Raw genomic sequence first — 13,644 nt, 5'->3', positions numbered from 1 at the left:
ACAAAATACTCATTTGCCTAATAATTCTGCACTCCCTGTATACCCAAGTTACATAACAAGGCTATACAGTGGGGAACCAGGGGAACACAAAATGTTTTACATTCCCACTGGAACTCCAGTATAACTACAAACTGTAAATCGTATAGCAGACCAATTTCTTTAAAAGGAGAAAAGCTTTCAGTCCTAAAAAAAACATGCCATCCTTTATTTGTCTTTGCTACAGAACCCACAGACAATGCAAGTGTGAGCTTTGTGAAATACAAAGGGGACTACTATGTCAGCACAGAGACAAACTTCATGCACAGAGTGAACCCAGAGACCCTAGAAACTTTAGAGAAGGTAATGTCATTTGTTATGTGCAGTAAACACATTTCTTTGTCATTGTGTAGTCTGGTATAAACACAGTATACATCCTTATCATTCTGTTGTTTTGCAGGTGGACTGGAGTAAGTTCATTGCAGTAAATGGAGCCACTGCTCACCCCCACTATGATCCAGATGGTACCACCTACAACATGGGCAACTCCTATGGAAGAAGAGGTTTGTTCCTTGAGTCAAGTATCCACACTAAAGTCTGCACAGTTACATGGCTTTTTTAAATTTATTTATTTATTTTTATTTTTTATCTTGATTTAGAAAAAAAGAAATGAACTGTACTTTGTTGGAAGAAAGGAGGTGCAGCAGTTAGCAGTGTCAAATCACAGCAAGTGTCTGGATTCAAATCCACTGGCCGACTTAGGTCTTTCTGTGGAAAGTGCGTCATCTCTGCCTCTCCAGGCATTCCAGCTTCCTCCCAGAGTCCACAGACATGCACATTAGATTAACTGGGTTGGGTTAATTAGGTTGATTCTAAATTGGCCATTGATATCACTAGTTGTCTGTCTCTGTTATCCTTGCAACAGACTGGCAAACGGTACAGGGCGTACCCTGCCTCTCACACATGACAGTTATAGGCTCCAGCTCCCCCTTCCTCAGCAACTCTGAATTAGATAAGCTGAAGAGGATGGATGGAAAATGGATGGAACAATGTTTTGTAAAACACTTCTCCTTCCAGGAGTCCTCTACAATATCATCAGAGTACCTCCCGAGAAGACGGAAAGCAAAGACACCCTGCAAGGAGCCAAAATCCTCTGTTCTATTGTGCCTGCAAACAAGTCCCATCCCTCCTACTACCACAGCTTTGGTAAGGCAGCACATCAGGGTACCACTCATTATGCTTGTTTTTTTTTTTCATTTGCTACCCTCATCTGCAAAGCTTGGTAATCTTTTTCTTCCTGCTTCCAGCCATGTCTGAGAACTACGTGGTGTTCATCGAGCAGCCAGTCAAGATGGACCTGCTGAAGATAGTCACATGTAAATTAAGAGGGAAGGCTCTGAGTGATGGAATCTACTGGGATCCCAAACAGGAGACAGTCTTCCACCTCGTGAACAAGCACACAGGCGAGGTGAGATGCGATCAGTAGCGGTTTTAGATACAGGCGACACGGGCGGTTGCCCGGGGCGGCATCGTGGTGGGGGGCGGCATCACGGGCATCGGCAAAAAAAAAAAAAAATGCTCGTACTCATGCTGCCCCGACGTCAGCCAGCGCATATTGGGAATGGCATAGGCACCGATCGGTTTTCTATCGCCCATTTGCTGGGAGTAAGGGCGCCCTCCGTTTGCGAGGTGCGCCTGCTGTTGCAGCGCAGGAGGAGGGCGGGGGGATTCTCTGCCTGGCTGGAGCAGCATCTAATAACCAACTCGCAAAATAAAACAAAATATAAAACAAACCAACAAACACGAAAACACCAGACATTATATACAGACTTATAATTTGCACCAGTTATTCGAAATTCTATACACGAAAAGTGAGCGCGAGAGCCCTCGGTGCGCCTGCTCTGCTGCTGAAGTCAAAGTAAACTTTATTGTCATCTCCGCTACATCCAGTCCAGTATATAGAGAGACGAGACGACGAGGCTCCAGTTACAGCAGTGCAAGTAAACAAACAATATATATAAAAGAGTAAGAAAAAATATACACTTTAGGACCAGGGGTAAAGGGATCAATAACAATTTAAATTTACAGTTTGATGATTTAAAGTCTCACACACAACCCTGAAAGGGGAGGGGGGCCATTTTTTTTAACTGCACTTCAATATTATATTTATATACAATAACAACTGATGTTCCTGTTGATTGATTATGCAAGAACTAGCAAGCCTGCATGTAATGTAAATGTAAAAAGAGGCAAAGTGTGGGCAAAGACAGAATCCGTTTAAATTGGGTGTGGATTTGAAACATTGGTTGAATTCCACTCCAGGCCATTAGGGGGCCACCTAGGCTGAAAATGTTCATCTCTGCTTAGCGCCACAAGTTTGCAATGACATTGCAGTAGGAAAACTCCCTAGAGTGGCCCCATTTAAAGGGCTACACAGAGAAAACTAGGTGATTCAGAATGTAATGTAACAGATGTAATAAGCATGTTGTGTGTACATATTAAGCTTTTATTACTCCATGTTGATTTTATTTTAAAGTTTTTAACATAATTTGTCTTCTGAATAAGTGATGGTGATGTTGAGGAGTACTGTCCTTAAAGGAGAGTGTCCTTGTAGTTTACAGCTAAATGAAGTACTTGACAGAAATTCTGTAACTGTATACGCTGTACCGCAGGTCAGCTCAGTGAAGTACCACACCAAAGCCTTCTCCACCTTCCATCAAATCAACGCCTTTGAGGAGGATGGATTCTTGATGCTCGATATGTGTTGCTCCGACGACGGCCAAGCCATCAACAACTACCTCATCCAGAACTTGCGTAAATCAGGAGACGCGCTGGATGAGGTCAGTATAATTGCATGAACACATTGTTACAAAATAAATGTAGCAAGAAAAACAGATTTTTTTTTTCTTTTTCACTGTACTTAAGTTTTGGCATAATAAATATTTATAACCGGGGAAGACAATATTGGCTTTGCTAATTTACTAAATAATTTAGTGAGAAAGCTATTCAGTGTTAGCTTTATGGATTTCAGTCTGTTCAGATTTGAATTAACCAAATATCTAAAATGTGCAAATATTGTCCCTCTCAGGTGTACAACACCTTGTGCAGGGTTTTCCCTCGGCGTTTTGTTCTGCCACTGCATGTGACCAATGAAACCCCAAAAGACCAGAACCTGAACACTCGACCCTGCAGCAATGCATCGTGTGTCAAAATCGGTGACGACAAGGTGAGTTGACTTCTTGCTCATGCCTTCATTTACAGTTCACCTGTAGCGCACATGCTGGAGGCAGTAACCAGAAATGAGTTGTCTTGACAACTCATACAGTGTTGTACAAGTCAACAAGCAGGCAGTGACAATATTAAGCTTCTTATTTTGAAATTAATCTAAGTGGCAGAAGTAAAGCGTTCCCTTGAGTAGAAATGTTAACGCCACACTACGGTATGAACAGATGCAGAAAATTAAGTTAACAAAATGAGTACTAGGTTTTTGGGAGGGGGCGGGGGTTGAAACGCATAAAAAAGGCTTTTCATAAAATTAGAAAAGCCTGCTTAAAAGTAACCGCTACATTTGTAAAACTACTGATTAGTGAATTTGGGATATTTAGACTGATGGGTAACATCAGCACAAAATCTATTCTGTTATCTTAAGAGATGTTTCTGTAGTGATTTTTATCATTTTTGCAGTTTGTGTAGTTTTTGACCTGTGTGGATGGAAGTTTACATAATTTCTAGTATGTTAGAACAAATGTATGGCAATCAGAGTTCACATAACTAGGTTGCACATGAGTCCAGTTAAAGGTGAAGCTCATGGTCACAGAGCTCGCACGCTCGACTGACCTTAGGTGGTAGTTCATCCTCTTTTTCAATAGGTGTTCTGCCAGCACGAGGATCTCCACGGAGAAGACCTCCATGAGTACGGTGGCCTGGAGTTCCCGCAGATCAACTACGCCAGATGTAACACACATCCGTACCGTTATTTCTACGGCTGTGGCTTCAGACATCTGGTGGGAGACTCTCTGCTCAAGATGGACCTGAAGGACAAGACATTCAAGGTGTGTATGATACTGTGCAAAGGGCTCCACCTCATTTAAACATAGGAGACGATGAGAGAGCGTTAGTGAATTTGATCACATTCACTGCTGTTATACTGTGTAAATTATTAGTTAACATAATTTAAATGGTATATTGGTTTATTGCAGCTTCTTTCTGGTTAATATCAACTGTCTTCCTACACTGCTGCAGACAGTTGTCTATACATTCAACCACATCTGGGCTGTCACAGTAAAAGCTCATGATCTTTCAGAGTTAAAGTTTTATGTATTGTTACTTAGTAACAATACATTTTATTTTATTTATTTAAAACTAGGCAAAACGATGCCTCAGATGAACTACACGTGAAATATTAAACCATTACTCTTGTTAAAAGTAAGGCCAAAAATATGGAAGCCCGTTTCCGCCACTAAAAAAAAAGGATCCATAACTCAAAATTTCGAGTTACTTTCTCGAAATTTCGAGAAAATAACTCGAAATTTTGATTTATTAACTCAAAATTATGATAAAAGCAACTCGAAATTTTGAGTTATATTTCTCGAAATTTCGAGTTACTTTTACTAGCTTTTTTGTTTTTATTTAGTAGCAGAAACGGGCTTCCATACAAAAATGTAGAAGTAACATTGGGAAAAATTAACTACATCCTGACTGCTTCCATAGCAACTGTGATTGAAGTGGTGAGCATTGCTGCTGCTGGGGAGCATTCGTGTGTGTGTGTGTGTTGTGTGTGTGTGTGTGTGTGTGTGTTGTGTGTGTGTGGTGGTGTGTGTGTGTTGTGTGTGTGTGTGTGTGTGTTGTGTGTTGTGTGTGTGTGTGTGTGTGTGTGTGTGTGTGTGTGTGTGTACACGTACCAGACTGGAACTGAGCCAGTAGTTGAAGAAGCAAAATTAGGATGGCGAACAAGAGCAACTTTAAAATGTGGAGTTAAATTGAAAAACACTGACACTTGTGAAAATGATCATCCACAGGTCTGGTACCAGAAAGGTTTCTACCCCTCAGAGCCTGTGTTTGTGCCGTCACCTGATGCTGTGGAGGAAGATGATGGTGTCATCCTCTCGGTGGTTCTCACCCCGTCACAGGTAAGAGTCTCGGCTGCACAGACGTAGCAAACACATCTACCTAATGTGCTGAACCTTGTTGTGTCTCATGACGTTATCAGAGGTTTATGGTTTCCTGAATTTGAGGTACCAGCATGTCTGCAAGTCCGCCTAAGCTTGATTCCTTTCTGCCTCAAATTCTTTAATCAGCTGGACACGATCTATCATAAATATTCATGTGGGTGACGAGCAGAGTCATAAATATTCATTGCTGAATTTACGCGAGTGAATTTTTGGAATTTAAAAACAGAACTTTCTAAAGCCTTCAAGATTAATGGCAGAAAGTGCACTTGCTGGCTACATTAATGGTGCCAGTAAAAGATTTTCTGAGTAATGTAAGTTTTTTTTTTTTTTTTCTTTCCCAAAAATGGTGTTCTACTACATCCCAGTGTCCGTCTTCCTGACAGCACATTGGGCAGCCTGAATCAAAACTGAGCATTGTGCTATTGTGTCCATCTCTATAGCAAATGTCAATTGTTCATTTGCCCGTCTTTTTATTTTAAAATCCTAATCAGTTTTAATTACCCCTGAAACACTGGATGAGGACCCTTTTAAAATTCTATTGTACACACAATGCGTTCTGGTCCTTGAATTTAATCAAAGCTGCTATTCTAAAGACATGCACACCTCTCAAGCATACCTCCACCTGGTGTACTGAACCTAAGTGAAGTCTTTCACTATGTGGTGGTGTGTAGAGAAGTGTGATTTGTTTTGTGTGTGTTAACGCCATCAAACGTTTCTCTCCAGGATAAAGGGACCTTCCTCCTGATTTTGGATGCCAAGACATTTGAAGAGCTAGGAAGAGCCTATGTGCCTGTTAACATGGCTTATGGCTTCCACGGTACCTTCAGTGCCTCTGCATAAACTTCTTGTTTTTTAGACTCCCCATGATTCATGGGCCATGAATACAACGCATCAATAAGCATTAGCCAGTTATATATCAGATGGTACTGAGTTGCTGCTGCTTTTTATGCTTAACATATATACTGTCTACAGATATTCACTACAGGTGAGGATCACCAGACATTATGTTATCACCATATTTCACTGACAATACAAGCAGTGTGCTGAGTATTACAATAACGGGATTTATCATATCCAGTAAGATTATGTTATCTCTCTTTAGTAGTTTGCTGCAAATAGACGTTGGAGGTTGCTGTCCCATTTTTACTCTAATGACTGAGCTGTTAGCTTGTTCTGAATTAGGAGGTAGGTAGCTTTGTCAAGTGAAGTGTGATCAGTGTTGGATGGATTTTCGACTGGTAGGACTTGTAGGGTACAATTGAAAGTAAATCTGTGGTCACCCAAGTGCCAAAATGTTTTGTTTTTTAAAGAAATTTATTCCAAAAATTTTTACAAATCTGACTTTTGTACTGTTTTTTTTAAATATAATTTTTTAATTAAAGTTTCAACATTAACACTTTTCAGAGGTGAAGTGTCTGGATTCTTTTCACACACTGAATCAGTCAAAACACATGGTTGAGAATAATGTACATAAGTACGATTTCTCACATCAAATATTATTTTACAGTCTTTTACTGGCAAGTGGTACATTTAAGGCCCCAGGTTTTATAAAGTCAACATGTGTTGCTAATTTTAACAATTTGTATAGCAATCAAATTTGCATCCTTGACATTAATATAGATATTAATCGTTAATTTGTTATTACCTTTGTTCAGACTACTTGTTTCACAGTATACATTAAGCCCATAAATAGACTAAGTGGCACACAAATCACTTAAACTAAACAGACCCTATTTTACATAACAATGGGGTCTTTTTAATTGAGAATTGAAAATTGTATTAAAACTAAGTGGCATTTCTTTACCATACAGTTTTTAATTCTGTTAACTTCTGCTCCACTGTAGGGAAAAACATAACTCTTAATCCACAATTTGACAGCTTTTAAGTTCCAAATTACTCTTTTGTGTTACAATAAAACATGCTACATGTTTAAACATTTAAAAGACACATCGAGGTCTCCAGCTCCTCAAAAGTAAGGATTGTCTTTAAATAAATGAATAAAACACAATTCCATTAGTGATGGTATAAACCTAAAAAATTATTTACAAGGGCTCAACTAGAAGGCTAAAAAAAAAAATTGGTGCTAATAAGATAATTTTGTCACAGTTAAATAACACATTTCTGCATTAAGTGCCAACTCTGATTATGTAAATCTTATGTAAGCACATGTATTTTACATGTAAGTGATAACTGTGTGTGCCATTTGTACTTCCTCCACTATTCTAATGCATAATACACATTTATAGTGGTCTAAATTTGAAACGCATGCTTTATTAAAGTCTGGGTGCGCTTCACCCAGATTTCAGAAGTATACAGAATATCATTCACAGACGTATTTCTGGGGTAAATGTAATAGGCTAGGAAATGGTTTTACTGTGTAGAGAATTTATTAGAGGTCCTCTCTAAACTATGACTCAATAGAGGCTATTTTTCAAAAACCGATTAAACTCTCTGCACTTACACTAGAAGATGAATTTGAAAACCCATGAATGAAAAAGCTCTACACAGTTGTAACTGAGGTGTGGCTTTTTGGAGGTTTTTTTTGGTTTCTTTGCTGTTTATAAGAGATCCACACATCATCCACTAGAGGTCAGCATGTGATGACATTTACCTCCCTTCAGTCACGTTCTGGATCTGCAGAGTTGGAACAACGACTCAGTACCTGACCAGGATTTATTTAAATTAATTTATAAATTAAGAAAAAAAGTTGTATACCACTTTGTGTCGTGTGTGTTTTGTAACCATGTTCGCTTTCTGTATTGTAAACCTCGTGAACTGCAAGGCTGTTTTCAGCTTTGCGATTGTGAATCGTAACGGACCCATTTTCTGTCTCATACAACAGTCTGAACAAAGGGGTGAGGCAGGGGCAACGTCTCTGAAGGAGGTGGGCTCAACATGGCCACACGGGCTATAAGAGGGATCAAACCTGTGACCCTGTGACAGTGGGACAATCTGTAACTGCCAGCCCACCCTGCCACTTCAAAAACACACTGCAAACAGTGGAGGAGCCCGGCATTGAACTTCACAGGGGTTATTTCCAAATCTGTGACCTTAACAACTGTATTTATAGGACACTTGGAAAAGAGTGCCTCTTTGAGGGGGAAAAAAAAGATAAGATAAAAAAAAAAAAAAAGGGTAGAACTTTTTTTTTAAAGAGGGGAAAAAAGGGATTTCAAACAGACTATTATCGAAACTGTGGATTAAAGCAGAGTAACTCAAGCTGCACTTTTCAGTCTGCGTGTGTGGCCAGAGAACAGATGCGCATTTTCATAGAGGATTGTACAAAGGGGAAAAGGAGAAAAGGAAAAGAAAAAAACTGTTCCCAACAGCCGGTTAAAGCAACAGGACCCAAAACTACACCTCCAAATGTAGAAGTTTGGGGGGCGGGGTTCTCTAACTAGTTTTTAAAGTTTTGGGATGCTTTTGTAGGACAGAACATGCATTTTTAATATCTGCAGGAGGGCTGCAGATGGCACTTTGTTACAACAATGGTGATTCAAAAAAAAACTTTAAAACAACAACGCTGCGGCTGATCAAACCTTCAATCAGTGCTCATCACTGGTGTGTTGTTTTGGTATTGTTTTATCTAAATAGAAAAGTTAGTGACTAGAATAACGACGGCACTAAATAAATTAGAATTATGTGATTTATTTTTACATCCACCCTGTTTAGTCAGAACAGCTCAGGGGTCAACTGTTTCAGATTTCTTTTCTGCAGGAAAAACGTGCTGACAGATACAGCTGCTGTCTTTCCTGTAGCCCATCCTCATATTAATCAGTTCAGTTAATCAACTTTCTCCTCAAAGTATCCTGCTGTCTTTTCAACACACAGCAGACACTCGCAATAGAAATGTATACCTAAAGATTCTCGCTGAACTCATCTCAGTCTTTTACAGCACAAACATTAAGCAGACAGCAAGTAACATGAACGACTGTGCTCATATGCACTACCCACTGTTTGATTTGCTGCTACAAAGCAGCGGGTTCTGTGGAAGCAGAATAATGTCTATTGAAGCAGCCGGTAGAGTCTCGGGTCACGAATTGTGATTTTCCTGGCAGGAAAGCGGTTTGTGATCAGTCGTGGCATAAAAAGCACAACATTTATTTTTAGCTTGTTTTTTGATGGTGATATGAATAACTCTAAAAAGCTGCTGCCTTTTGTATAAAATCACAAATGTGTGAAGCCAGACACCCCTGAGAACAGTGCTGCTGCAGTCTTCTCAGGAGGGTTACTATGTTATAGAGAAGCTGGATTTTAGTCTGGATATTGTTGTATTATATACAGCAGACTACAGACTGACTACAGAGTGTAATAATGTAAATATAGTTTAACTGCATGTATTACCATTTTGTTTTTTGGCCTTTAAAAAATAATTACTTTGACTAGAAGATGAGCCCTTAATGTGCATTATTGCAATACATTGGTTGTGATAAATTTTGCAGGTTATGCAGGCAACATGAGTTTATATTTTAAGCTCCACCTGACCAACAAAGTCCAATATTCTTTTTTTTTTTTTTAATCTTTGGTCTACTCTTCACGTCTTTGTGTTTCTATCATTTAGTCTTCAGTAAGTACTCGTGCTTTGCGGTGAGTTTTTTGTCCATCAATGGCTAAAAGCAGCATCTGGAATCAATGCAGAAAGCAGTGAGGTTGAACTGAAAGAGCAAAGTTGCCATTTGGGAAACCAAAACAATGTGCTGAAAGAGACTAAAGATCCCAGAGTTCAGGAGAACTGACAGACATCACACCAACAATCCTCATCGATCTTTAAGCTGTTAAATACATAGAAAGTCACTATGCAGGATCGTTGTAACTGTTTGCTTTGTACCAACCACAAACTCACTCACAAAATACATATATAGAAATATGCTGTGATTTACCATAAATATTTCACTCATAAAAATTAACCGTGGCAACATCATAGAGAAAAAGAGCGTCTCCCAGTGTGTTTTGATATGTTTTCCCTACACATGAAAATTCAAATTTGGCACTTTCGCCCAACCACACGATTGTTTTCATGTGTTTTGTTGGAGCTCGGCCCAGTCGGACATTGGGTAAAGATGGATGCTACATTAGCTCAACAAACACGCCCAGCAAACATTTTGATAGTGAATGTCACTGTTCTCTTAGTCGAAATATAGAAATGAAAGTGGTAAATGGGCTGTTTTGTTATAAAATGCTTTTCTACTCTATGGGAGCCCTCGGAGAGCCTCATTCATACAAAAAAATATGTACAAATATTTCTCTACACCTGAGTGCTTTCAGTCTCCCATTTACACACATTCATACTCTGATGAATGCATCAGAGAGCAACCTGGGGTTCAGTATCTTGCCCAAGGATACAGACTGGAGCAGGAAGGGATTGAACCACCAAACGTCCTTAGGGGATGACTGACTCTACCCCCTGAGCTTAAGCCATCCTTGAGCTTAATGGACTTTCAATCAAGTTTACAAGAATTGTTTAAAATCCTCCTTTCATCAAATGTGAAAAGATAAAATTCTCACTTGAGCGAAGAGCAAATGTGTGCAAAGCAAAACCATCGCGATGGAGATTTAAACCGATGACCTCTCACTTCTTAGTCAACTTAGCGAGCCAACGCACACCACACCACAGATTTATAATGTTGACGTGGAGCAGAGAGATTGCTCAAGCAGCCAATGAGACAGAATGTCCATGTAAATATATGTAAATGCAAAAACACATGAGGGTCTGACTGGGATGTTACTGTACATGAAAACAACATCAGCGTCTGTCAGTCTGTTTACGCGGTCATGCTGTGACCACGTTTGAATCTCTGCTCGGCGATTACTAAATAAAACATACAACAAAATCAGATGTAAAAACACAATCAAATCTGCAAATTCTTGACCTCTTTTTGAGTGAAGGCGGAGACCGCTTCCAGGCGCAATAAATAAAACTAAGGAGGGACGTCAGTGAAGCGGTGGGGACACGCCCACACAGCTCTGAGCAGGGGTCTAATCAGTGAAAGTGAAAACACCTGTGTAACTGTACCGTGTTCGCGCTTTTAAATCTACATAAACCTGCAATGATCTAAAGGGGACTAATTTCTGGTGTGCAAAAGGAGGCTGCAGGAGGCTATTTAACAGAAGGAGTAGGGACTACACATGACGCTTAAAAAAAAAAACAGACTACAATTACTGCTTTGTGGTTGCGCACCTTTGTAAACCCATCAAGCTGCAGACTCATAATATCGTAGGAGTCTGAAAGGTGGGCACAAAGATTACTGTAACCAATTTAATATCTAAAATATGGTCCCAATCTGCCTTTTTATGTCGATATCACATCGTATCAATCGCATCGTTTGTGTGACTTTTTTTCTTTTCTTTTCTGTTGAGTTATGAGACCACATGGACCTCGGAGCACAATTCTAATAAGTTCATTCTTGAGTCAAAGCGAGAGTTTGTGCCAAATTTGAAAAAAAATTCCCTTAAGCTGTTAAAGACAAGCTATGTTCAGGAGACCGGGTCAGACTTAAGGACACAGAAAACGCACAAAACATAATAAATATGGCGTTACTTGTGCGTTGTTTAGCTTAAACAAAATAACAAAAGGAAATTTGATTTTTAAAAAATGACGCCATTATGTTTATGTATGTCTGCCTGTGCAGGTGTAGCTCATGAGAATCTTCAGCTCCAGGAAGGCTGAGTAAGAATTTAGTAGTAAATGGTCATTTTCATTGGATTATTATGACAGCGTTTCATACAAATGTCTAACAGAATAACATATTGAAATGATAACTCGAGGTCAACTTTGCTGTTACATCATATTTTTCTGCAAATAATACACTTTCCCTGGCGTTCAGCTCCATAGCTCAGCAGCAGAAGTATACATAAAGTAAGTATTTCACATTTTGCAGGTTACTGAGTTAACTCGGAGGCTGAATGAAATTTCTAACAGGTGCGGTATCTTTAATATGTCTTTATGAAGGATAAATAGGGTGTGAATAATAAAAGTAATAGTATCTGAGTTTCTATGAAGCTGCTTTGATTTCAGGATGCCGGTATATGAAAAGTTATTTAGCATTTATTTAGCATTTCAGTTACTACAAAATGTAAGTAAGACAGTATTTATTTCACTTTGAAAAAGCTGTTGTTGTGTTAAGGTTAAGCAAGTCTTGGAGATAAATGTGCCTACCATGAAAAAAAAGTTTCAAGAATTTATTTGAAAAAGCACAGAGAATTCGAACTTACTGACCCTGTCATTGAAAAGAAAAAAGTCTTTTTTTCCCACCTGTCAGGTTAAAAAAAACCACACACACACAAGATATTTCCCGACAGATTTGTTTTGAGATGCACGTCATATTAACAATTGTACAGTGTGTTCCCAATTCGTAACAACCGTCTTTTGAGGAGCATCTGACTGCTGAAACAGAGTTAAGTTTTTCACTTCTGCTCCTCCTTTGTGCTGCATTCTCATGATAATCACGCACAGGTGAGGAACCCTATTTCCAGTCTAGTCTGTTTTCAGTTCATTAGTACAGTGAGTGTGCTGTGTATGTGTGCCTGTGAACACTACTCAGAATCAAGAGCATCCTTTGACCTCAGAGCACTGTGTATGATTTGTCAGCCTGGCAGTTCCCTGGCATGCGTGTTCTGTGGACTTGCACACAAAAAGCAAATACCCGTACACTAAACCCCTGCTGCAGTGTTTTCAATACATCCAGCCTGATTCACGTTAACCCATAAAACATGTCTGACATATTAATCAGGTCTGCATGTGGGGGTAGCTCTACTATTGCGCTGCTGCTCAGGGCAGGGCTCTCATTGGGCCATCTTACGCATCCTAGCGGCCAATAAGAGAAGGCTGATTCTCTCCTCTCCTAGCAACAAGACTCCTTCTCTGCGAGCGAAGCAACCAGCAAACTGACACCTATAATTTTACAATATGAATAATTGTAACTTTACAGTGTTGCAGAAGAAGCAGAGAAGCAAGAGTCTGTCCCTTTCCACATCGAGGGAACATCTTTGTTTTCTTCCTTCCTGCCTTTTCCTCCCTCTCCCTCCTCTTCTCCATCTTGGCTGCAGCCATGCCTCTGAGTGAATTCAGGCAGCTCCCATCTTACCATCTTAAAGGAACAGCCCTGAATATTTTTTTTCTTTTTGTTTTTTGTTTTTTTCTTTCTCTTCAAGGGCATTGTGGGTAATGGTCTGTACTTGTTGACCTCACAGCGCTGAATGGCGGGGCCTCTCTCAGGAGGGAAGGAATACCTTGGCACAGAGCTATCTTTTCCCTGAGACACTACCAACCTCTCAGCTATGAGCTTCTCTTTCTGTGCAGATGTTCCAGCTACAGCTCGGCTTGTTTAAAGAGTTTCAACAGAAAACAGAATAATAAAGGCAGCTGAATATGTTCATGCAGTATTACTACAGAACAGATAAAAGACAGGAGCAAATTCTGTCATGTCAGATGAAAACGAAGGAAATGTTTGGCCTAATTGAAGGATTGCTGTACTCTTTAATGACTTGGCTGCGGTTC

General features: G+C 39.6%; 1 protein-coding gene across 1 annotated transcript in view; it reads left to right on the top strand.

Moving 5' to 3' along the window:
* The window catches only part of bco2a (beta-carotene oxygenase 2a), a 15,730-nt gene extending 3,997 nt beyond the window's left edge, over window positions 1-11,733 (top strand). Inside the window, exons 4-12 of the mRNA XM_005922148.2 lie at window positions 224-339; window positions 437-539; window positions 1,054-1,182; window positions 1,284-1,444; window positions 2,649-2,816; window positions 3,065-3,202; window positions 3,846-4,028; window positions 4,995-5,105; window positions 5,871-11,733. Of these exons, the coding sequence (XP_005922210.1) occupies window positions 224-339; window positions 437-539; window positions 1,054-1,182; window positions 1,284-1,444; window positions 2,649-2,816; window positions 3,065-3,202; window positions 3,846-4,028; window positions 4,995-5,105; window positions 5,871-5,987 (1,226 nt within the window). The 3' untranslated portion in view covers window positions 5,988-11,733. The remainder of the gene's footprint in view (window positions 1-223; window positions 340-436; window positions 540-1,053; window positions 1,183-1,283; window positions 1,445-2,648; window positions 2,817-3,064; window positions 3,203-3,845; window positions 4,029-4,994; window positions 5,106-5,870) is intronic.
* The last annotated feature ends 1,911 nt before the right edge of the window (window positions 11,734-13,644 follow it).

This window comes from Haplochromis burtoni, unplaced genomic scaffold (genome assembly GCF_018398535.1).
Source record: "Haplochromis burtoni strain Fernald_Lab_line unplaced genomic scaffold, NCSU_Asbu1 Contig_56, whole genome shotgun sequence".
Classification (NCBI taxonomy): Eukaryota; Metazoa; Chordata; class Actinopteri; order Cichliformes; family Cichlidae; genus Haplochromis; species Haplochromis burtoni.
The sequence above is the reverse complement of the archived record's forward strand: the minus strand, read 5'-3'. Positions and strand labels throughout refer to the sequence as shown.